This window comes from Gavialis gangeticus, unplaced genomic scaffold (assembly GCF_001723915.1).
Source record: "Gavialis gangeticus isolate Ggan-Ray unplaced genomic scaffold, GavGan_comp1, whole genome shotgun sequence".
Taxonomy (NCBI): domain Eukaryota; kingdom Metazoa; phylum Chordata; order Crocodylia; family Gavialidae; genus Gavialis; species Gavialis gangeticus.
The window spans coordinates 40,670,659-40,696,706 of NW_017729026.1; the positions used below are offsets into that span (position 1 = coordinate 40,670,659).

General features: G+C 39.7%; 1 protein-coding gene across 8 annotated transcripts in view; it reads left to right on the plus strand.

The window, feature by feature from the left end:
- Positions 1 to 26,048, plus strand: part of USP45 (ubiquitin specific peptidase 45) — a 124,683-nt gene that overhangs the window by 68,347 nt on the left and 30,288 nt on the right. For 3 of the 8 annotated variants that reach the window (XM_019520170.1, XM_019520171.1, XM_019520172.1), the window contains exons 8-10: positions 14,599 to 14,686; positions 21,157 to 21,238; positions 22,250 to 22,341. In XM_019520170.1, the coding sequence (XP_019375715.1) occupies positions 14,599 to 14,686; positions 21,157 to 21,238; positions 22,250 to 22,341 (262 nt within the window). Of the gene's footprint in view, positions 1 to 14,598; positions 14,687 to 19,043; positions 20,218 to 21,156; positions 21,239 to 22,249; positions 22,342 to 26,048 lie in introns of those variants that run through there. The other 5 variants (XM_019520176.1, XM_019520175.1, XM_019520173.1 and 2 more) reach the window with 3 other exon arrangements.

Sequence of the window (26,048 nt, forward strand, 5' to 3'; positions counted from 1 at the left end):
TTTTAGAGAAAAACCTCATAGGATGCTTGGATTATTATTCATTCTTCATCATGACTGATGAGAAGGGTAATGGTAAAACTGGTTCATAGGGAGAAGAATTACCCTTTTCTCTTCGTTCTGATTAATCAATTAGTTAGGAGTCTTTTATAGAAAAAAGGATTATTTTCCACAAGGAGAACTTTTTTTTATTTCAGAAAATTTTCCACTTCTCCATCTGTATACCATCCTACTATTTTTTAAAGAGTCCTTTTGTGTACTGCCCAACATGAGAGCATAGAATTGGTTGCTTCTTTCTTGGCTAGCTATAAAGAATTATTATAGGATATGAAACTTGTATGCTTGTGCCTGGTTGAGATTTACTGGTCTATGTCCTGGAAGTCCGCAACAGGGAAGAGGGGACCCATCTGAATATTCTTCTTGTGTTCATGTATGATGATATAGTGAATACCCTCCATGCAAAAATATACCAATAGTACACGTTAGTTTAAACTAAATTCCTCAGTGTTTACTAATCTGACAAGAAGCCTAACAAAGCTAGGTGAATGGGCAAGATGAAGGAAAATGATAATTCTTCTTAGCAAGCTTATGATATCTCATGTTAGCAGGAATAAACTAAACCATTTGCACCTTTTCCTCAGTTGTAAATTTACTTTCTCCATTCAGGAGAAAGAAATGTATGCCGGTTGGGATAGTTTAATAATAATAGTTATGTAGTGGAGGTAAATAAGCCAAATAATTATATTTGGAAAAAACAGTTAAAAATATGATATTGTAATCATGTAATTCAGTTGTATACCTTCACCTGGAATACTCATTTAAGCTCTGATCAAGCTTTTGGAAGGAAGATGGGCAAAAATACAAAAGAACATCCAGAGACAGGTAACAGAAATGGTTACAGGCACAAGCATGCTTTCATAGCAGAAGAAATCATAAAATTGAAACTACTTCAGTTAGAGAGGTGACCAAAGGTGGGATGATGAAAAAACACAAAATAACACAGACAAGACCAATTAGTCATACTCACTTAACCTTTCTGGTAATCAAAGAGAAATAGGGATGTTTATGAAACTGGAAAAGTTAGGGAGAGACTGAGGAAACACTTTTTTTAACTTGCCATGTAATCATTTGGAACTTCTTGTAAGTTATCCTTCGGGCAAAAGTATACAGGTTAAAAATATGTAGTTATTCCCAGTTACATAACAAGGAGCATTATTAGAAAGGATGTAAAGCTTCATGCTTAATGACATAAATCAACTACTAATTGATGAATTAAGAAAACCTTTTGTGGACAGATTATTTCATAGTTGGCTGCAAAAAGGATCCATGTACTTTCCTCTGTAATGTGTGGTGCCAGCTAAAAGGACCATTGACCTGATCCAGTAGAGCAGTTTCCTTTATGGATGCTTTAATAGTTTTTTTTATCAGTAGACTTTCAAGTGTTTTATAAAGGAAATTGGTATTGTCATCCCTGTTTTATAGGTGGAAAAGCTAAGGCACAGAGAGATGAAATGATTCAGCAGAGGTTACCCAGCAGGCCAATAACAGAGCTAAGAGTAGGACTTGGATCTCCTGTATCCATTCAGCCAGAGCATTGGAGGCTATCGCATCTTTTCCAGTGACTTGTTGTATGAACTTCATAGGGTTTTTTTTTCCTTTGCTAGTTGTAGGTGGACGGTAGGACTGTGCAAAGCTTCAGTCCATGATTTGATTTGGCCCAATTCAGTGGCCAAATCTCCAAATCTGAATCAAATCAAGAGATCCTTTAATCGAATCTTAATCCAAATCTTTAATCGAATCTTAATCCAAATCTTTAATCGAATCTTAATCCAAATCTTTAATCGAATCTTAATCCAAATCTTTAATCGAATCTTAATCCAAATCTTTAATCGAATCTTAATCCAAATCTTTAATCGAATCTTAATCCAAATCTTTAATCGAATCTTAATCCAAATCTTTAATCGAATCTTAATCCAAATCTTTAATCGAATCTTTAATCCGAATCGAATCAGAGAGATTCAGAAAGATTTGGCGATTTCGATATAGACACAGCTTTAAATGTTTTTTCTAGATACCTCAAGGTACCAGGTGGCTCGTGAATGCTGAGATGGTGGGGCAGATGGAGCATCCTACAGGAGCATGGGGGGCTCCCCAGCGTGCTCAGCAGCAGACCCAGAAGTAGATCAGAAGCACTTCCAGTCCACTTCCGGCTCTGCCGAGGAGCGCATGGGGGGGCACCCCTCCTGCTTGGCGACTGGTGCCTCCTGGGTCTGGGGGGACACTTGCACTCCTGTGGGATGCTCCATCCTCCCCAGCATCTCAACATTCACAAGCTGCACCTGGTACCTCGAGGTATATAGAAAAAACATTTAAAGCTGTGTCTATGGCTGAATTGCTGATTCTCCTGATCAGCATCAAATCTTCAGACTTAGATTTGGCTCAATCTAATTGGGGACAGTGATCCAAATCAATGAATTGAATCACTGTCCCCAATTCGGGCCGAATCCGAATTGAATACAGCCCGTTTCACATACATAGTGGACAGCTACACCTACAGGCATTTTTTTTCATTTTTTCTTCTCTCTCTCCCCTCTGTGCCTTATAGTCACAGACGGTTTTTAATTAATAGTTATAAAGACTGTCTGATCTCATATAAAAATCCTGTACTTTTGTGGTCAATTGTGGAAGATTAATTCATATTTTAAAGCCTTACTAAAACCCAAAGACATGGACTGATCTGCTAGCATAGAGGCTGCAGAATGCAGCAAGTTTACTTCTACAAGCTGTCTCCCTTTCATACGTCTTCACAATTTCCAGGTGCAGTGCCTTCCCCATCCCTTTTTGAGCTTGTGCAATGACCACCTGTTTCCCAGAACCATTCAGTTTATCAAACAGAATAGCAGCTGCGATCTTCCCATGTTGTGTGACCCAAAAGGCACCTAGTATTTTCTTCTAAATTAGATTTCACAGTGGGCATGCTTGCTCAGTTCCAGTAAGCCATGCCACCTTGCTTATAAGAGATAAGAGATGCGTGTTCAGATCTTGGAACTTGTTCTTGCTCTGAGTGGTTAGCTCCATTTGTCTAAAAGTTAAATGGGACTAGTGATTTTTGGGTCAGTTTTGGGTGGGGGTTCATTTATTATACCTGAGAGTTGCTGCTTTTCAGAAAATGCTAAATTCCCACCTTCTGAAAAATCTGATTCCTGTAAGGTGAATCAACTGGAGCTACTATAGCTATTTTTGAACATGTAGGGACCAGATATCTAAAACTTTCAGATAAATGTGGTGCCCACCTGCAGCTCTGAAAATGCTTCAGTCTTCAACCACAAATTGCTGTGCAGAGATGATGATCAAATAGTTATTTATTAAAAACCAGCAAGCGATTATCCAAGCGTTGATTAACTTGGTACTTCAGTTTACTTTGACACTGCATTATTTCCATTCGTAAATCAAATGAGCTTGATATTTAATTAAAGATTATTTATTTTTTATGCTGGGGGAGGAGAACATAGGGATTTAAAAGTAGTAGCTCACTGCTAAATAACAGTTTTGCAAATGAAACCAAATACATCATATATATTGGGTGGCCCATTTAAGCTCAGGATGAAAAAAAGAAAAATCTTCTAGCAGTACTCAAACTACCTCATTACTTTAGTAGAGGGTAAAAGCATTGCTGCTCAACTGAGTAAATGCACTGTGATGTAGGAGGAAAACTGACCTCCTGCTATGCCTATTTAACTAACCTGGAAAGCACTTTAAATAAGGACTTTGGAAAACTCTAAGGTAAAATCTGTATCTTTTTGAAGCTGGCCAAATATGAGTATTCAGCCAACATTGTAAAACTATGTTTTGTTTGGAAACCCCCCCCCCACATGTATTTATAAATCTAGTTATTTTTCCTCTTTATATTTTTCTGGTGATGGATACATCAGGCTTTAGCAGTAATAAAAAGCATTTATGTAGAAAAGGATTCATATATATACTTTGTGACTATTCGTCATCTTTATCAACAAGGTATTTTAATTTGCAAGATTGAAATTGATTTTTTTGCTCTTTTCACCTGACCAACTAGACAAAAATGCAGGTTGTCCAGGGTCTTGCAGGTTCTTCCAGAAGAAATGAATGAGGAAATGAGGTATTTTATTTCTCTGGCAACCCACACAGAACTCTGGGCTGACATGGCCAGGCTGCTTTTTCCTAACTAGCTTGGGTTTGTCTGTGCTGTCCCATAGTTTGCAGTGTAAACATACCCAGAAGACCACAAAATCTTCTAAAATAGTAGCTAACAGAAATCTGTCTGCCCATGTATAGTGTATTCAGGACAGAGGGATGTGCCTGTGACTGAGGTGGAGGTTACAGCTATTTAATAAAGTTGCTTAACTGTTTCTTAGAGCTAAATGAAGCACAGTGATTGCTTTGCCAGTTTGACTAAGGTTTATCTTTACACAGAGCAATTTACTATACCTGTGCTTTGCAAATTATAAATATGTCTAACATACATATTGCTGGACCTACCCATAAATGACCAGGAATAAATTATTTTTAATCTTAAAGTTGTTGCATATTGCTCTTTCACTGTTTCTCACTGAAATCAAAATTGGGTGCTAGATCAAGCACACATATTCATAAAAAGACAAGGACAACAAGAGAGTCAGTTTTTAATCCAGCTATTCTTGAATGACAGTAACTGTTGTTGGTCCTGCAACTGACCATTTTGGAGGAAAGTATGACAACAAGCAGAATTTCCTCTCCACAACTGATGTTAAGCATACATTTTGCCTTGCTTGTTGTGGCTGAGTAGTCTAGACAGAGCCATACTGAAAAAAATAAATGATGATTCTTCTCCATTTTTAGTAATCCTACAAAAATATTCTATTTCTTAAATATTTCTTAATTGGTTATAGTTGTTTCTAAGGTTTTCCAGAATAATACATTCCAAAATTTACCTTTCAGCCAGGGAATTTGCCTGTAAACATTCATGTGAATGAAGCACAGGTGCAAATGTTTTTAAAAGACAGTATACTATAGCCCCTCTTTGTAATATGGTTGAACAATTTTTAAAGCATAGTTTAATTCTCAAAAAAAAAAGGATAGCTTAATTTAAGATGGTTTTTAAAATGATGATTATTTATAAAAAAGAAACCTGTTCAACAGCAAACATGTATTTGTAATGCACATTTTAATTAATTCCTAATTTACATGGCAAAAAAATGGTAGATAATCACTAGAAATATCTCTTTAGCTGATGTATCAAGATCAGTTGTGAAATGATAGGCTTAAGAAACATGCACATAGCTGTCACAGTTGTCCTTCACTACTTATGGCCATTAACAGGAGTTCAACCTGTTCTGTCATTATACTGCTGACACTGTACAACAGGTTGTAGCGCATTGGCACTGGCTTCCATATGTCAGCACATCTGTGAGCGGTCAATTCAACCAACCATCTTAAAGTCTTCCACTTTTGCCAAGGATCTTGCTTGAAGCATATTTTCAAGGAGACGAGAATGTACATCTTTTAGTTGTCAGATTTCTATGTATCAATGGGAATCAATTCTTCTAACCCCTCATTTTGGTTTATAAGGTTTAGGAATCTTTTTTGTAGAAGTGTCATTGTATTGCTTGATCTCTTTATATTCTTCTACCTCTTCCTCTCCACCCTCAAAAGAAATGAAACCCAAACTCTCTCATTCTAAGAATTTTTCCACAGCGCATTAGAAATTTAGGATTGATTGTAGTATTATATAACACGTTACAGGCATGGATACCCAATTGCTCATCTATTAAGCAGTGTGTTAGCAATGACAGCACCTGTCAGTCAAAGTGAAACAGCCAAACCTTGCACTGTAGCCTTGTAAAAGGCATTTTCCTAACACTTTGCCTTTAAAACAGTGCCCACTATAGTCCCATCCTCTTTCTCTCCATATCTCTCTCCTCTTTCTCTTTTTTTCCTCTCTATCTCTCTCTCCTCTTTTAGTTAATCCCTTTTAGCTATAATGAAGATTTAATTAACTACAGGAAAGTCTAAAAACAATGCAAAAAGGACCCTCTTCTAGCTCTGTTAAAGGCTCCAAGAACTACTGTGAAACTGAACTCTAAAAGAAACAGTTTAATTGAACATTACCCCTGCTGATTGTTACCCTTTCCCTTTCTCTTTAAGCCAATAAAATCATGTGATAGCCACTGAAGCAGTTCTCTCTTAAAATATTTTAGTCAGTTACTTTTAATAAGCACACTTAGCTTCACATTTTGTTTATTAATGGGGAAGTTATTCATGATTTTTCTCTTAATTGCTTTGTAAATCTATGTCTGAGTGAGGGAGTTGTACTCAGAATGGAAAAGGATTCTGGTTTTGCCTATCTTCTATTTTATCTTCCGTTTTGTGTTGATGAAAAGTCCTGTATTTACCATCTGTATGCACTGAAAACTGTCATAAGAATGCTAGCAATAAAGAGCCTCCGTTGAACTTGGGGTCAGAGGCCGCAGTTAAGCACCACACACTTCCAGCACTTGGGACCCTCCTCTTGAACAATGCTAGGTTCAACACCCTTGTACAGTCCCAGACAAGATCTAGAGGTGGATCTCCAATCAGAGGCAAACAAAGGAAATCCTCCTGCACCCCATCTTCATGTTACCAGAGTACCTCTCATCTTGCAAAAAGCCTTCAAAAGAGGAACAGGATCTTACCTGGGGGTGCAGTTGTATCCACCTTTGGCTGTGCGCATGTGTACAGTGAGCTGTCTAGCCTCACTGCCTCTTCAATGTGGCTCCTGGCTAGAGCTACTGCTTTAGTGAAGCTCCAGGACGCAGGAGGTAGATGCCACTGTCTCTTCACCCCACACCTATCCTGGCCTGTCACCAGACTCAGAGAGTTGACTCCATAGAGTTCCACAGCTCAAGGTGGATGTAGCCATACCGTTCCCATTCCCATTTCCCGGATCCTTGCACAAAAGCGATAAAGCTTCTGAGATTTCTCAACTTGGCAGAACCCAGAACTCTTGAAGACCCAGGTGTGCCAGTCCCAGTACTGATTTCTACCTCCAAGATTTCTTGGCCTACAGAATCTCACAGTCATTTAAAGATAGCTGTGTTACCACTGATGCACATGGATCCAGGGCATAAGAGATAAAGAGAGGAGTCCTGCCTGAGCTCATTTAAAAAAAACGTTGTTCAGTATTCCTGTCTGACAAGGGGCAAGCATGCTCATCAAAGATGCTGGCAGCTCTTGAGCCTGAAAAAGTATAGGGGTCATTATCAGCTCACAGTCTAGTACTGTACAGGTTTCCCTCGCTTTATGCTGTACATGCGTTCCTGGAAAACAGCGCATAACTCGAATTCGCATAAAGGGAACCCACTTTACAATGTAACAAAAAGGGATACATTCCAAGACCTCGACTGTACTGACTCCCAGACCCATTTCTACCACTTTTACAAGGCAATTTTGGTACTCACCAACAGCAGACAGTACACATAAGCACAGGGTGGTGGTGAATATTACCATAATGGGGATGGCAACTACAGAAACATGTCGCAGACAACGAACAAGGAGCACAGATCCACACAGATTATTTTTTGGTGCGCATCACTCCTGCGATGCACCACACAAGGCAGCTGACTGCAGGCTTCCACCACACCTATCACATAAGAGTGAATTTATCTTGCATATAATGAATTTTTGGTATAAAAAAGGTCATCTCATGAGAGCAAATTTGTACATCCAGAACCTGCATAAAACGAGGGAAACCCGTACGTGTGGTGCCAATGCAGCCTACTCCTGGCACCATCTCACTTTACCTATCTGTCTGTTCTGTCATGCTGTCCGGCACCAGACTTGTTCATGTCTGAAGCAGCGCTGGTGGCAAGTGCTCCCCCTGACACAGATCTCATCTCTATCGACAAAGTCTTCTTCACAGAGACAATCAAGATCTGCAGATACCAGATAACCATCCCCTTCCCCCACCCCCTTGCCTCCACTGATACGGCACCATGGACATTTGCTGAAAGACTGATACCACATGGATGGGCTCAGAAGCCCTAATGTTATCAGCAGAATAGCCTATGGGATATACACCAGTGTTAGTCTGGCCTTGGGGTTTTTAATAGTTCCCACCAGAACCGGGGACATTCGTCATCCAGAGTCCATGCACAGGAATGTAAGAAGTATTGTACTGGGTCAGACCAATAGTCTGTCTAGCCTAGTATTCACTTGGATAGTGGCAAGTAGTAAATGCTTTAGAGGGGAGATTATATGTGCAGGGCATGTCTAGTATTCTAATAGTTATCAGTGGACCTGTCTTCTGTGAATTTGTCTAACCCCCTTTTTAAGAACTTGGCCCATTTTCCTTATTTTCCCAGACCACCATGAGGTCTCAGTGTCTGAGCAGGAACAGCTTCTCTACTGGAGCCAGCCTTCTTTTTTCAAGTCAAGTAAATATGGGGTACTGGTTGAAAGGAAATTTGAGAAGCAGGTTGGGTCCATGGCCTTTATCACTTTGGTGAGGGAGCACAAAGAAGGGCAGAGCTAGAGTGTATTCTGTTGTTATTACTAAGGCAAAAATGGCTAGTTAAAGGAGATATAAAACAGACCCCCACAAGAGAGACTATTAGAAAGCACATTGTGAAGCTACTTCATTTTGAAAATAGCACTACAAAATATTTCAACATTTTGGTTTATTTCAGTTTTTTTCTGAGTGAAACAGGAAAATAAATAACAGGAATTCAGAATATGTTTTGGTAAACTTACATTTTCATTTTTTGATGAAAAAAGTTTCAAACAAAAAATTATGCCAACTTTTTTGATTTCCCAGTTTATTAACTTCCAGTTAATGTCCAAAGAAAATAACATGGCTCCTGCCATATTTTAAAAATAGATGACCTCAGTAAAGTATAAAAAGTAAAACACACAGTGCAAACGATAAGGATTTGGAAATTAGCATTTGATCTGCATGTATACTGTGTTACATAATTGTTAATGGTAATGTTATATATTCTTCTGCATGCTCTTGGTATGAAGTAGCCAACACAAAATTGAGCAGTTGTGATGCAAGGTTAAGGAAAATCTTATTATTAAATCTGAATGCCTAGAACCCCTAAAGACCTTGTCTGGACAAGTGAAATTACTGTGTGCTGGACAAGCTGGTTATATGTTCTTAAAATTAGAAGTGTTGATTTGCCTTGAAATAGGAGGCTGTTAATTTAAACTAGGTCTTCTGTCTTGTTTTCATTTTAATGCTGTTCATTCCAGTTAATCACTTATCAGCTATTCACATATTTTGATTGGCTGCTTCATGAGAAAAGAATGTTTGCTATCTATTAAGTTAAATTTCACCCAATTATTTGCTTATCAACTATTAACATATCTTGGTTCACTGCATAAGCTGAAACTAGACAAATAAAGCTAAAGATTGGTTAATGAAATAATGCAAGTGCTTGGAAAGACATTTCCACTTGCAGCAGACAATTTATAATAGTGTTTCAAGTTATGAAATGTGTTTGTAAACTGGAAAATGGGTACACATGCCTTTTATTTTTTTACATTAATAAGCACATTTTACCTTTTGGAAGGATACTTAACATGTTTCCTGCCATTAAGGACTGTATTGGCCATACTAGATCATTCATTCAGTTACATGTCCAAGAGAAGAACTGATTTGTTGCATGTGGGATTCTTTTCATTATTTACACACACCTGATACACTTGATAACATGCAATTGAATAGTAGTTGTTGTAATTTTCAGTTTCTTTGCCAGTGAGTCTTTTTAAGAGCTGACAAAAAAAGTATGTGGCATGTTGAAGTGCAATGCTGCATTATCCTCCTTCTGGAAAGGGGGAACATTTTAATATGTTGACAGGGGCTGGTGTTAATAATCAAGTAATATTTAATGTGAAATAAAACTGTATGAAGAGTGAATAAACACACACAATCTTATTTAAGTTCCAAGGTATCTGGAGATGAGCACCCTATAGATCCAAGTTGTCCTATGACAGTTCATCTGAGAAGGATTCTTATAGCAAACTTATCACTCAGTATAAGTATATTCACAGAGATCTTTTGGTCAGTTTTTGAATTAGAAATTATTTCAGTTTTGCTTGAAGTCTTTGTTCATGTGGATTATAAATTTATATTTAAAATAGATCCTGCAGATGGATTGTTGGTATGAAAGTGATTTGTGGGGTTTTAAATGGCAAGCATGATTTAGGCCACTGTGTGTCTACTGTTAGATGAAGTGTTTATTTTATGTGTCATTTGGTGTAACTTAGAAATACAAAAACGGTGAAAAATACTGATCCAGCCTGAGCAAATTTAGCCTCTTTTGGGTTTATGAGGGAGATATTGTTGCTTCTGTTTTTTTAAATATTTTCAATAGACTCTTTAAGTCTTCATTTGTCCTGGATAATAACTGTGAAACCAGCAACTGCCAATGTTCCTTGTGTGTCCTTGTGCTGACTTGCAAGCTGGCTTGCCTTTTTTGCTGCTGATGCCAGACACCATGAAGGAGGACAGCTCAAAGGACGATATGCTGTGAGAGGACAAGGGCAGCACCAGATGTGTGTTTCCTAAGGCATGTGGATCTTTTGGTTCACAGATTCTTAAGTCCTAGAGACTAGAAGTTTGTTGGGAATAGACTGCAATTTTTGAGGTGCTGTTGAATTCTGTGATAGTTCAGAATGCTGTTTAACATAGGAAGCATCTGAGTGTAGTGCTGGTAGGCAAATATTTTATATTGTATGTGTAAAATCAGTTAGATTTTAAGCATAAAAATGGTAGTGTAAGAGTAATGGTGTAGCTGTGATGGTCCAGAAGTTAGGCAAAAGGGAAGGATTTCTTAAGGTGGTAGCTTTTATTTGACCAGCAATGTCATCAGGATGCAATTAGACAAGCTTTCAAATGCAAGGAATAAAAATTTCATCTTTTAGATATTCAGTAGCTGCTAAAGTACTGTGAGTTAAGCATAGACAGATGCACACAGTGTATACACACATCTTTTATGTGTGCTCACATGTACTTCCTTGAAAATGTGACATTCTAACTATATTTTTTTTACCTCTACATATTTCCCAAGCCCTGTTCTTGTATCTAAGCAATACAAGCATTGAAAGAGGAATCAATTTTTTGATGTGGCCTAGGAGCCTAGATTTCCCCTTTCTCCCCACAGTATTATTTCATAGTGGAGCTTAGGTCGTTTGGGTGCCTTACCTCACCATTTCCCTATCTTAAAATGTTTGAATAACCATTTTTTTTAAATCCACATCAAGTCTTTTTATAGTCATAGAGTCTCTGCCATTCATTTTACTAAGATAAAAAATGTGCGTGGTGATGATGTGTACAGAAGTCTCTTTTATTAACTTATTTCCCTTTCAAACGGCATGGCCTTCCTGAGATATTTAGGAATGTAAAGGCATTCTGGGTTCATCTATTACACTGTGTAACACTGCATACATGAATACATTTCATATGGAGTTTGTTTCTTGTTTTTCATACGCTGTTTAAGGTTGCACGGAATCTAAAACTAGGTGCAGACATTACACTTTTTTCTGGTTTAGGTGGTCAAAAACCAGTCTAAACCTGTAACAGAACAAAAGTTGGGTGCACATAGACCGGTCTAAAAATGGTGGAAGCCCATCTAAGATAGACTTGGATGGATATAATATTAGATTTAATTGGTTTGGGTTAGACTGGTATATTGAACTTCTGTCCCATCTCCCCCCAACTCAAGTTAGGCTGCAGTCCCCCAGCATTCCAGGAGCTTTTGTGGTTCTTCCACTACCCCCACCTCCCCGCAAGGCAGTCAAGCTAGCCATGGCCTGTGTTTGTCTGCTCTAGCAGAGTACCAGGCCATACCCATCCCCAGGCAGACACAGAACTAAAGCAGCAAAGCCTCTGCCCCCCAGCCTGGCATCCTACTCCCATACCTGTCAGCTGAGCTGGACTGGGCAGGCGGGGGAATGGAGGCCCTGGCCCCCTCAGCCACCATAGTTGGGGGAGCCAGGTGGCAGGGGCTTCCCCCCTCCCATGCTGCCTGGCCCTCCTGGCCAGCCAGGAGGGCCAGGCAGCATGGCTTTGCTCCACAGCTGTGCCCTCCTGCCATGTCTCAGTGGGAGGGGCAGCAGCAGAGGACCCACCAGCCACGGCCCCCTCCAGACCCAGCCAGAACACTTGGCAGGGGTCTCCATTCTACGCCCCCCCACCCAGCCACCTGACAGCTGCAGGCAGGAGCTGTGGCTCAGAGCTGGTCTGTCAACCACACTGGGAACTGGGAGTAAGGGGGTGGGGGAACAGAGCTTGCTGGCTTGGATCCAAGAAGGCCAGGCTGGGTCCGTGCAATGAGGGCTCTGCTCCCTACTCCGCCCCCAATTCTCAGTGTGGCAGACAACCCAGCTTTGAGCCGCAGCTCCTGGCTGCAGTTATCAGGCAGTTGTGGGAGCAGGAGGAACAGAGCCGCCTGCTGTGCAGTCCCCCCACTGGCTCTGGGCCTGGTCTGCACAGTGGGGGCTCTGCTCCCCTGCCCCCAGTTTCTGGTGCGATGGACAGCTCAGCTGTGAGCCACAGGCAGTTGGGCAGGGGGTAAAACAGAGGCCCCTGCCATGCACTCTCCTCCCAGCTGTTCTGGGGACCTGGGGGTGGGGATCAGAGCCCCTCATCTGTACTCAGCCTTGGAAGGAGAAATTCTTTCACCCCTTCCTGCTGCTGGTTTTTACTATCCTGTGCCTGGCTCCTTGTGATCAGACCTAAGAGAGAATGCCTTGCATTCAAAAGATTATCTAACTTTATCCCAAAATCATAGTTAAATCAAAAATATCACCCTAAGATATCCTTGCCTCTCACATTGTTCTCATCTTATAAACTCTTTGGGACAAATACAGATTTTCTTGCTTGAACAGCCTAATCAAATTATCCATTAATAAATGATTACCAGATGAAGGACGATTTTTTAATAACAAGCCTAGGACCCTAAAAATAATTTTTATTTTGTCTTAGGTGATAGTATGAATTGCAAAAGGTTCTCCCATAGATGAAGTGACCAAACCAATCAGACAAACAGGGTTCTGGAAAATGATTCTAGGATATAGGGCAAGATAGGAGTAACCCATGCAGGATGATTACAATAAAATCTGGGAATTAATTTTCACTTCTCTATAACTATTTTAATCTGTGCCATTTTCTTATTAGTTTTTTTTAACACTAAAGAAATGCTGGCCTGTTAGCTTTCATTGGGGTAAGAATACTTTTGTTGAACTCTCAGGTTATGGATACAGCTTGCACGTAGAGGTACATACCAGCAAGGGAATGCTTGGTTGTCTGAGCAGCGTGATCACAGCCTGACTAGGTATGTGCATACAGTGGGAGAGAGAAAATACACAGCTACAAAATTTGTCTGCAAAACAGTCTAACTGTCTTTGGTTTGCTATTTCTCCTCTAGTTATGCCAGAAGGTGTGAATAAGTAGTTTAAAAGAATTAACATGAGAAAAGAATGAATAGGGCAATTTAAGAATACGCTGTTGGATCGTGTGTTGATTTCTCTGTGGCCCTGGTCTTCAAGAAAGGTGCTGGCAAACTTTGATTGTCCCATCCAAAAGGCAAGGCAGTCGGCAATTATGTAGGCTCTGTACATAATAATGGGTCTTAATTTGATGAAGTGAATGTAATTAAGACTTGTAAGAAGGGCTTACTCAAATCAGAAACAAATTGTTTTACACTTGCTATTATTAGTGTGTGCCTGCTGCAATTTTCTGCTTTATGCCTTTTAAGCTTACAATCCTAAAATGGGTGGTGAAGTAGCAGACATGTAATATATCACTCCTATGTTAGCTGAATGATTCTTTGATTTAGTTTGACACCTCATCAAATGTTTACCACATATCAAGAGTTACTGCTGAAACTGGGAAAGATTTCCATTGATTTCAAAGTTTTGATACCTAATGGAGGGAAGGCCCTGGCAATTTTGATATTAAGAATTGTCTAGCGCTACTGAGGCTACTTACTCTTTTACTTACCATATATTCATAATTTGTGTACTTTGGGTGCATCTACATGTTCATTAATGCACTATAATTAGGAGAAGAATATATTGGCATGGTCAAAAGTGTAGGTATTCTGTTCTTCTCCAGACACCTAGTCATCCACTTCGGCATGGTTTGTAAGTCCCAAAAATGTGACTTATGCTCAGATTGACAACTCTGTTCTTGCTCATGTAGCCTTATGAATGTGAATAGCTATGTGCACACCCAGATATCCTGTGTGTAAGTGGCACTCTGGAGACTTAAATGACCATGTAGATGACCAAATCTAGTGGTCCTGGTATCCACAAAAGAATGCCCCTGAAAGCGTTTGATTTTTTTTTTTCACCGTTTTACTGATCTTCATATGGTTTAGAAATATATTTGGATCCTCCTGGCTTTCAGTAATTTAATGTTATATATTTAATGTTAATATTTTTTTCATAAATGGAATAAAGTAGTGTGTAGTAAATTAAAGACTATAATATCAGATATGGGTGTGCTCCGAGTTGGTGACTGACATTCCTAAGCTAGCACATCAGTAACATACAGCTGCCTTTTAGTAGTAGTAAAGTCATTTTAAACTTATACTTTTTTCATAGGGCCCCTCGGTTTAAGGGTTTCCAACAGCAGGATAGCCAAGAGCTTCTCCACTACTTGTTGGATGCAATGAGAACAGAAGAAACAAAGGTAAAATCTTTATATATTTTCAGGGAACTAACTTGGATTAATTTTAGATTGAATATCCACTTTTTAATTTACTTCGTATTCTCTATGTTTGATTAGTACATACATAGCTGAAGTTTGCTTCTACCACTAAGTGTAAAGTTGGCTTCTGAAAAGACAGTTAAATTGATGCATTTTCACTTAAGTATTTCAAAGCTGATTGTAAGTAAGTTGTCACATTTTATATTATAACTTTGGTTAGCACTATTTTAGGGGAGAGTCAAAACTCCAAACCTCTTTTCACCATTCTGCTGCTTCGCCGTGGAGAACCAACTTAAGATTTGCCCCTGAAGTAACTTCTCACCCCAGTATACCTTAGTTCCACCTGTCTCAGTCAAGGCCTTTGCAGCTCCAGTAGAACCATCTTACCAGATGATGAGTCATACTCTTCTAGGTTTGCATAAAACTGTACATCCTAACTCCCCTAGGTGTAACTAGCTTGTAGATATCAATTGTTCTGAAATCACATTGATCATAGACAATTAATAAGATATAAGAAATGGCAAAAAGGTCTATTACATAAGCAAGAACATCACATAAATGGTAAGAAGATTGAAAGAGACATATTAGAAAATAACCGTAAAAACTAGAGTAAGATCTAATCCTACACTTCTGACTAAAATGTAACATCAGTCTCTTGCTAGAGGTCTGTCTCAAGCAGCTTTTCCTCCTAGAGGAGTTCTCAATAGAGAATATTTTTCTATTCAGTGGTCAGGGATCATGTATATAGTGTTCAGATAACTTCCTCCCCAAAGATGTGCATCTGCCTGAGAGGCCAGATGTTATCCCTGATTTACATTATATCTAAGGAATATTTGCATTTCTTATATATAATGGTAAATCACATCTGTATTACCATATTTATCTGAATCCTTGATGGCCGTGAATTTTAAGACAACTGTCTTAAAATTCACGGCCATTGTACAGGCCCTTGTACAGGTTTCCCTTTCTTTATGCTGTACATATGTTCCTGGAAAACAACGCGTAACTCAATTTTGCATAAAGGGAACTCACTTTACAATGTAACAAATAGGGATACATTCCAAGACCTCAACTCTACTGATCCCCAGACCCATTTCTACCACTTTTACAAGACAATTTTGGTACTCACCAACAGCAGACAGTACACACAAACACAAGGCACTATCATAATGAGGATGGCAACTACAGAAACACGTGTTGCAGACAACAAGCGAGGAGCACAGATCCACACAGGAGATGATATTTTGGTGCGCATCACTCCCACAATGCACTGCACAAAGAAGCTGACCACAGGTTTCCACCACATCGATCACATAAGAGTGAATTTACCTTGCATATAACGAATTTTTGGTATAAAAAGGGTCATCGTATAAGAACAAATTTGCACATACAGAACCCGCATAAAGCGGGGGAAACCTGTAATTAGATTCTATACATAGAAAATGTATACATTTGTTATACTTCTCCATGTATAGAATCTAATTATTGAAGGGTTGTCTTAAATTCATACCTCACCACCAATCCTGCAGGCGGTGGGGGGGACACTCAACGAGGAAGGGAGTAGTAAGGGGGCAGGCGGTGGGGTGTGGAGGGCAGGTGGTGGGGGAAACAGTGGGGGGGCAGTCAGTGGGAAGAGCAGTAAGGGGCAGGCTGGAAGTAGCAGGTGGTAGGAGACATTTGGTGTGGAGGCAGTGGGAGGGGTGGGCACCTTGTCCCCTACCACCTTTCTCCCCCACTTACCTCTCCCTTGTGCCTGCAGTCCTGTCCACCTTCCACGTGTCTTCCCTCCTACACTGCTTGTGCCCCTTTCTGCTAACAGGCTCAAGTCCCCATCCTTCTTCCCTCATCTTCCCTTCCCCTGAATCCTCTGCCCCTCCTTTGTGCTTCCTGTTGCTCTGTGCTGGTGAGCTCTGTCCACATTCAGGCTGGGGCATAGAGCAGGGGGCTAGCACCTCTGCTATGGGGCAAGGCTAGGGCCTGCTCCATGGTCTAGCATGCCTACACTAGAGCAAGGGGCAAGTGGGGTTGCAGTGAGGAGAGAGATGCAGCACAGGTTGGGGAGTAGGGGCCGAGGTGCTGGGGGGAGGCAGCTGTCTGCCCCCTTCCCACCTTGTGCTGGAGTCCAAGACGAGGGGCTTCCTCCCCTCCCCCATGTTAAGTGGGGCAAAAAAACTTCATTTTAAAACTGAATAAATACAGTATGAATAGATCACTAATCCAATATCCTTAGTAATCAATTATTCAAGGGGGTTATAGTTTCTCTCCCATTCTGTTCAAGAAGTGGAAACTACCAAATCTCTGTTTTAAGTGTTAGTTTCTTAAAACTGGACTTCTTGTGTCAAAAGCTTTGCCTTTTGAAGTGTGAACTTCAGTTTTTTGGGGTTGGGCCTCTGCCTGACCTGAACCCCCTTCTCTAGAGTATGGGGCTTGTTTGTACCTGCAGTACAAGATGGGGATAAGCACACTCCAACACATGGGCCCAGTAATTTGCTCCAAACCTGGAAGTTCACCAGTGAAGCTGCTCCAAATGTCTGCTTTTGATCCCTCAGTTTCTGGCAGTCCTGAAAGTAGATGCTGAAGCTGCTTTATTAGTACACTCCCAGTTATAGGAGCATGTCAGCAGGCATGGGTGGACAAGGCATGCTCAGCTCTGTCCTTTTTTGGGCCTCACTGCTGCAGTAGTATAAGCCAGGCCACGGGTGCACTGAGGCAGCCCCTGTAAGAGTTGTATGCTGCAGTATTCTGTTGTGTATTGGACATGATGGGACTATTTTTCTGACAGTTGACACTTCTGGCTATCAGTTAATCCATATCTTTATCGATTAAGGACCAGAATCACAAAGGGACTTGAACATGGTGAGCGTTCCTGCAACAGAAGTTAGGTTTCCTGCTCCAGGAAAGGAATTAACAACTTCAAGTGCCGCTGTTCCCTATGCTTGAAAGAGAGAGAATCAGGCTACGGACATACAGAGTAAAAGGATTTCATCCTATCAGCTGCTCTGTAGTAATGGCCCATGTGCATGCCCTTACGTTGCAGTTAGTGGAAGTTAAATTGTGGTAAGTTACCGCAGTTCAGCTTCCACTTACCCCAGGATAAGAGTAGTGCACACTGGTAGTCATCACAGAGGTAATGACACCTGGTTTAATTAAATCCTTCCCCCTTTTACGCAATAGAATGCACTGTAAAGGGTGAGGCCAACCTTCAATTGCCCAGTGGCAGAAACACTGTACAGAGTAGTTTGTAAAAGTAAGTATTTCTTAATGTGTTCTGTTGCTAGTTTATTTAGCACCTTACCTTTTGGGCACTAGAGTGAAATTTGCAATGCTCAGCATGCCAAACAAAGGAGGATGCCAAAGCCAGGCAAGAAGAAACTCTAAGTAGAAGAAGGTATCTGATGAAGTGAACTCAGTTTCACAAGAGCTTATGCTTTCTCTCTATATATATCTTATTTAGTTAATTTATAAGGTGCATATTTACCCTGCCTCTTCCCTGGATTTAAGTGCCTAAGTTAGATGCCTGTTTATGTTTGGGATTTACAGATTGAAACCCCCCACATATAATCAACTAATTAATTCCTTCATGACAGGCAACTGGCTCACTCTTAAAGTGTGACCAAAGGAGGAGGTAGTAGTGTACAATATCTTAGTGATTAGAGCACTTATTCAGGTTGTGAGACCTGTGTTTTAGGCCTTTCTTAGCCTGATGGAGGTCAAACCCACAATATCACCGCAGAAGAGTGCCATGACCTCCAGACTAGGAAGACACTCCTTCCCTCTCCTTGTTGAAGCTGAGACACTTAAAGGTTTTGTTTTGTTTTGTTTTGTTTTTTAATGTTGCGGCAGAGGTGGAAATTACTATACTGTTCTTTTGGTATAAAATAATTGAAAATGTTTCCCTCACTCTTGATGTGCAGTAAAATCAAGGGAAAGCCTTTTTAAGCAAATGTTCAGATGCTTTCTTCCTCCTGAGGAACAGATTAACAAAAATGTGACAGTAAATGTCATTGTTGTCAATGGATGTGCTGTCCTTATGGTGGTATCAATGTGCATAGTTACTTGGCCTTTAAATAGTTTTACTAGAAATAGTAGCTGTTATAAGCACAATAAAAGAACAACATAACATGTTGAGAAATATTTTCTCTTATGAATTGGTCTGTGCAGTATCTCTGTCACCTTTGTCTTCGGGTAAGTGAAGGTTGGTCCCACCCTTTACTGCAATTAAACCTCTGTTTTGCCATAATGGTGCATTACTATGAACAGTGACTCTATCACCTCCGGGCTGCGCAGCAAGGGACATTACGACTAAAAGCTCTTTTTCCTCCCTTTTTCGGGTCTATAGATGGTGTGACAAACTGAGAATGTCAGATCTGTGGATCTATTCAATCTTGTGAGCATTGGACAGTTGTGCCAGTCAGATACAAGCAGTAGCAGCATTGTCTGTCATGGGAACTCCACAGCTGTTAATCGTGCTATTGTTATGGAGTGTCACTACCATGTGTTTTTTGATTGAAGAAAGCCTACAGCAATATGTCTGCCACCAGAATCCTTTAGAAATGATTACAGCCACTAACCTTTCTCTTTCATGCTGTTTTTAAATGTGCTTGCTTTTGAGTGTAAAGTTTAGGTAACAGCTCTACTAAAATTGCAGCTAAGCATTTCATTGTGTACCTGTGGAAAACCTTTTATTTAGCTGAACAGTCTAATTGCCACTTATACTTCCTGCCCTGATTAATTTTGAAACCGTAGCTACTTGGTCCTCTGATATTAATATACTATATTATTAACATGTATTTACAGTATATATTATAAAAGCCTTTTCCAGATTGACATAATTTTACATAAATTTACTTTTTTGCTTGCTTCCCCTCTGTATGTGTCTTATAAAATGGTTCTTTTAATTGTCCTGAGATTTTTCTCTCTTTTTGGTGGTGTGAAACCAACATCAGATTCTTTGGTATTCTATTTTTTCTCCATATCTTTCTAAAAGTACATGTATGTACTTAGACTTTAAAAGTGAAAGGCTGTCAATACTACAATCAAAATTACACAGTCTGTTGTTTCCAGCAATGTGTGCTGGAGATTGTTTCACACCAGGGTTTGAAGTAGCTGAACCCTGCTGCTAATTGATTAATGTCTGCTGCCATTGTTAGTAGCACCCTGACCATTCAGGGACTATGTCTTTCTTTGACCTAAATAAATGGTTCAACGCGCTAATCCCAACAAAAGGGGTTGCTTATGGCCCTAAACCCATTTATGGTGTTCAGCTTGGTGAATTACCTATTGATTAGTCCTTTTAGTATATTGTTGGCTTTAAGATGATCAAAGCAGAGCTTGGGATGGCAGGAGATAAACTGCAAGCCAGGTCACATATTCATGAGGTAGAAGTATGATGTCTGTGAGTGGTTGAACTGGAAATTGAACCTCTAAGGATATCTTCATTATAGCATTTTTTTTTATATGGCCCGAGTGGAGCATACTTTGCTGTTGTAAAAGTGAGGAATATTTTGTTAGTAGTACAGAAATGTTGAAGCGTCGGAACTCATTTCTGGAGTGGTATATTAGCTTAATTGTGACTTCAGTGTCTCTTTTAGCAGATACAGTATTACAGTAGAGCCTTACTAATTGCAGTACTGAGCAAGTACATTTAGTAAGGGAGATTGAATACATTGATAATGATTACTTGACAATCATTTAGTTGATAAATACTTTATAGTTTCCTGGTAAATGTTTTGTGGTATAGTCTGCATCTGTATTGAAGTCTTACAGTATGAGACATCATTACCACAAATTTATTTATTTATTTTTTGACTGAGAAGTGGGGAAATTTACCATTTTTATGTGCAAATTACACCTTAATGTTCAAATATGTTTAATGTCCAAAAATATATATTTTTAGTATTGTTTTCTCAGTATACATAGGTAATCCTTGTGTATAATAGGAGTTTTTTGTATACCCATTGAGGTATGATAACATAAGTTAGTACTAGAAGGAAAAAGAATGTAAGTTTAGTACTTTCTAAACACAACAGTAGAAGAATGGTGTTGATCTGAGTAAGGCAGAGGTCTAACAAATGGTTATAGAGCCATGACTTTAAACACTTTCTATATTCTTGTCAGTCATTGTAGAAGGAAGCAGTTTCTCCATTGTCATTTTGCTGTTGTCTTGCCAAGCAATAACAGAAGTGAAAAACATGTTGACCGCATAATCTCACCGTTCCTTGGTAAATGCATTATGAACCTAAAAGTGGTCCCTTTTTATGGGGAGATAAGTTCTTGAATGTTAATTACAAAAGTTATATATTAGCTTGTGTCATATAAAAGCATGATCATATAATTTTAAAATCTTAGTAAACTATGCTTCTTTCTAGAAATAATGGAGACAAAATTCTAACCATTTTTAGATGTTCTTAAACTGCTTATCACCTCCTGAAAATATATATTTGTTTTAATAGCGGATACAAACTGGTATCTTAAAAGCATTCAATAATCCAACCACTAAAACAGCAGATGAGGAAACTAAAAGAAAAGTCAAAGGTATGCTACCTCCTAATGAATCGCTTAAAAACAAAAAGCATGTACAATTGTTCAAATGTAATTTTTTTCTATATTGACTGTCTATTACAAACTGGAGTTCTAGAGCGCTGTGCATGGCTTAAGTAAAATTTTATTATCTATTATTTATTATCTAGTGCCATCTAGTGCACACACAAAATATTGAAATTCTTGTATGTATTGGCTTGCTTCCGTTTGTTACTATTATCACTCCGGAATGTACTGTTTAATTTTACTTTTGGAAATACATTATTTTGCATCTTCTGATTTTTTTTATTGTGCAACTATTGTATCACTCAAAGAGAGCACCTGGAATGTTTCATTGATTGAATTATTGACATCCTGAGCATTTTAAGAATATGAACACAAAAGCAGTATAATGATTTTTGCAATAAGGGCAAGATTATTTTCCAAATCTGAGCTTTTTATATAAGTCGTTGTTGCATGTGCTTATTGGTTTTATTCTTACAGCCCAAAAGTACTGAAGTTTGTTTGAAAGATTAGCTTCTTCCAAATCTGTAATTTGTTACTGAAAATGTAACATGAAACAAAATAAATATATCTTTCTGGTATTCTTTCAAGTTTGGCAGTTTTAGAAACCATCATTTAGAAAACATGTCAGTATCTGCTGCTATAGTGCCCGCTTTGGAACAACAGAATGTTAAATAAATAAGGCTGATTACGTGCTTCTTTGTTAAAAAGAAAATCAGAATTTTTTTTTAAATCCTCTTGAGAGATGCAGCACTATTCTGATACAGCAGGGGCAGGAGAGGCTGAATTAATTGTATCACTGAATAACTTCTATAAATATTATGAAGCATGCCATATTAGCAGTAAATGAAGTATTTATTACATTAATAATGTTATTGTGTGTTTTGTACGTAATTCATACATTGGTTTTTTTTAACAATAAACAATAGAAACTATTATGTTGTACTTATACAGTGGCATTGGATTTGTTTTTTCACATTAAAAAAAGCAATGTTTTTTCAGCATATGGAAGAGAGGGTGTGAAGATGAACTTCATAGATAGGATCTTTGTTGGTGAATTGACTAGCACTGTCATGTGTGAGGAATGTGAAAATGTAGGTATTTTGGAATTCAGTTTGATATGGAATAGATCGCATATTGATTTGTTCACATTGTTTGGTTTTTTAAAAAGATTTTATTGGAGGTTTCTTAGTAACATGGCTTATTTCATCCTTAAAATATTCTCTGTATACATACAGGTTTCCCTTGCCAACCACGAGGGTTAGGTTTCGGAAAGTTCCTGTGGTTGGCAAAACCGCAGTTGATAAAACTAAAGGCTTATGGGGGAAATGGGATCAGGGACTTGAATACTATACAGTATAGTGTATAAAAATATTTTTTACTTACCTTTAATACACGGGGTCAGTTGGGAGTAGGCATACCTCTAGGGGCATTTAGGTTATAAGGGGTACGTGCCAGTGGGCGGGGAACAGAGCGCACCCAGGGCACGGCGGCAGCAGCTCCCCCAGCATGTTCATCTCTTACGCAGGGGAGGAGGAGGGGGAAGGAAAGGGGAGGGATGTGTCAGCCAGTCCTGCACAGCACACCGCAGCACTTCCTCTCCTCCACCTGTCTGAATGGTGTGGTGGGGGTGTTTTGTGCCCGCCAGTCAGCAGCCTGCAGATGGGGTGCTGGCCAGGCTGGGTTGTGGGACAGTCGGAGCCCAGCAGCAGTGGGAGCCACCTGCCTGCACCCCTGGATGAGCCACTGGGCTCGGATTGTCCCATGATCTGACCTGCTGTTCCCTGCCACCCTGCTTCCCTCCCCCATGATCTGGTGCGGCAGGAAGCAGAGAAGCCATGCGGGGATCTCCTCACCTACCACTGCTTGCCCCACATTGCCCTGGCAATGTGCCTCCTACACACGGGGCTGCATTGAGGGCAGTGGTGCGGGGCTGCGTCCCTCAAATCAGCAGCAGGCACAGGAAGCTCATTGCTGGGGCAGCGTGGGGCGAGCAGTGGCGAGTGATGAGATCCCCGCGTGGTTTCTCTGCTTCCTGCCACTCTGGGTCATGGAGGAGTGCAGCAGGGAACAGCAGCGAGCGGGCCTGCTGTTCCTTGCCACCATGCACACCTTTGGTATGGCTTGGGGGCCACCTCTGGCTGGGGTAGCAGGGGCTGTGGGGGAGAAGGAGAGGCATGAGCAGGGCCAGGGGGTTGGTGGGCTGATGCGTGGCCACAGAAAACTGTGGTTACTCAAAACTGTATACCGTGGTAACCAAAATAATATACAGAATATTGACTGTGGATACTTAAAACTCTGGTTGGCAAGGAAAACCTCTACGAAGGAGTCTTGTGAATTAGAAATGGCTTAAATTCTGGTAGTAGTTTGTATCTAGCTATTTTAAGTTTGGAGATTTCAAATTTTACAGTTGTCCTGGAAATACTGATACCATATTTAATGCAGCATTTCCCAAACTTCTGAATGTTGAACTCTATTTCAGAAAATGAAACTAATTACTAACCCTGATCACAACTCAGCCAAATGTTGGTAAAGTAGTACCTGCCCTTAATCTTTATGTCTTCCATGGCCTACTGGTTATTCCTTTCAGACTTGGTCTTTATCTTGGGAAATGCTAATTATAATTAATGGACATAGAAAAATAATAAATAAAATTTATATTTTAAAATTGATATTATAAAATTGATATTTGCTTAGATTATCCTAATTTGAAATACTTTTGATTTTTAAATCAATATTTTTAACAATAAGTAACTATTAATATGCAATAATGTTTTATTATAAATAAGTGGTTACTGTCATCTTTACAGGTTTCTATAACTTCATAAGGATGACAGTTTTTTGTTTTGATTATATTGCATTGTTTGGATTATTTTCATTGAACTTGTGTTTGAGTTTTCTTTAAAACATTATATTTCATGTTATAAACATAAAATACATAATTCGTTATGAATAATTAATCTCAGTTCTGCAGTGTCAGGTAATCTCCCCTTTATGATGGGCAGATTATACTGTAGTTTGTTTCTAGTATCAATGAAGAACTTCACCTGCATGCAATTTAGAAGGGTTAGGAGTTAAATGTACTGTATCTTGCTTTATTCTTAGATTCCATCCATACACGTCAGGACTTTACTAGTCAACCATATTTAAATGAGGTTCCAGCTCAGTTTTCTTTTCCAGTAGTGGCAAAAAAAAGCTTTTGGCTATTACCTCATTTTTACAAAATACCATGCTATAAAAGCTTTGCTTATACAGTATCCTGCTGACAAAAAAGTAACGTATTTAAGCATAGATGTAGTTAGTGCAGTTCTAATCCTCATATATTATTCTTGATCACCCAGAAAAATGCTGGGTGATTTGGAAAAAAGAAATATTGTGGTCCTTGGTACGTGAACTACAGCAACTAAATTTAACAGGAGACCTGAAAGTCATGAATGTATAAAGGGGAAATGAGGGGAAAGCTAATAGTAATAAGAAAGCATGATCATTCAATACATTATGTATACTTCTTAATTTTTTTTCACTTTATCTTCTCCTAGTTAGTCAGAGGTAAGTTGCTAGAAGTCATTTGTTGGAATGGATGGAATTTAACAAGTAGGTTTGGGGATGGTGGGACATTCCAGGCACCAGAATATGAGAGAAAGCATATAGGGCTCCTAAAGACATGCAGGGAGCTGGCTTCAACGTGCTGGAAATCCAGCACATTGGAGCAGACTCGATTAAGCAAGTCTGCTAGAACATGGAAATAAACACGCTCCAGCAGACTCTGCCATCATGTGTATCAGCATGTGCAAGCTGAAAATGACAGTGGGGCACTTTGAACTAGAGCTCATTTAATGAGCTCTAGTTCAAAGTGCCCTGCTGCCATTTTTCAGCGCAGGAGATGCTGATACACATGATGTACAAGTGCTTTTAATTAGCGTAGCTCACTAATTAAAGTGCCCCCTGGCGCCTCCTGGAGCATGTGTAAAAATGCCCATAGAGTCCTGTGAGAGAAAAAAACTATGTAGGTAAGGTAGTTGATTATGGGGTGCCAGAAGCAAAATAGAATGTTAGAATAAAAATACATATTTTTTAAACACCTGATTAATTGATTTTTCTATGCTGTTGCCTTACTTAATTTGCAAGTGCCTCTATTAGTCCAGATGCATAACTTGAAAAAAAATATAGCTGTTTAGCTTTAGCCAATAAAGTAGTTACATGACTTAATCTGCTTGAGGATATAGATTCATAGATTGTTAGGGACTGGAAGGGACCTTGCAGATCATTGGGTCCAGCCTCCCCCCTCCGGCTCTAGGCAGGAGGACAACTGGGGTTAGGTGACCCCAGCGAGGTGACTGTCTAGTCTCTTGAAAACCTCCAGGGTAGGTGACTGCACCCCTTCTGTAGGGAGTTTATTTCTCAGTCTGCACACCCTGACTGTGAAGGAGTTTTTCCTGGTATTAAGCCTGAAGCAGCTTTCCAAGAGTTTGTATCCACTGGTCCCGGTCTTCCTGGGGGTGCCCTAGTGAACAATTTTTCACCAAGCTCCTGATGCACTCCTCTGATATAGCGGGAAGCCACTATCAAGTCCTCTCTCCACCTTTGCTTCTTTAGGCTAAAGAGGCCCAGGTCCCTCAGCCTCGCCTTGTATGGCTTGCCTTGCAAGTCCCTAATCATACAGGTTGCTCTTTTCTGGGCCCTCTTAAGTTTTTCCACATCCTTATTGAAGAGCAGTGCTCAGAGCTGGGTGCAGTACTCCAACTGTGGTCTCACCAGTGCTGAGCACAGCGGGAGTATCACTTCTTTAGTTTTACACGAG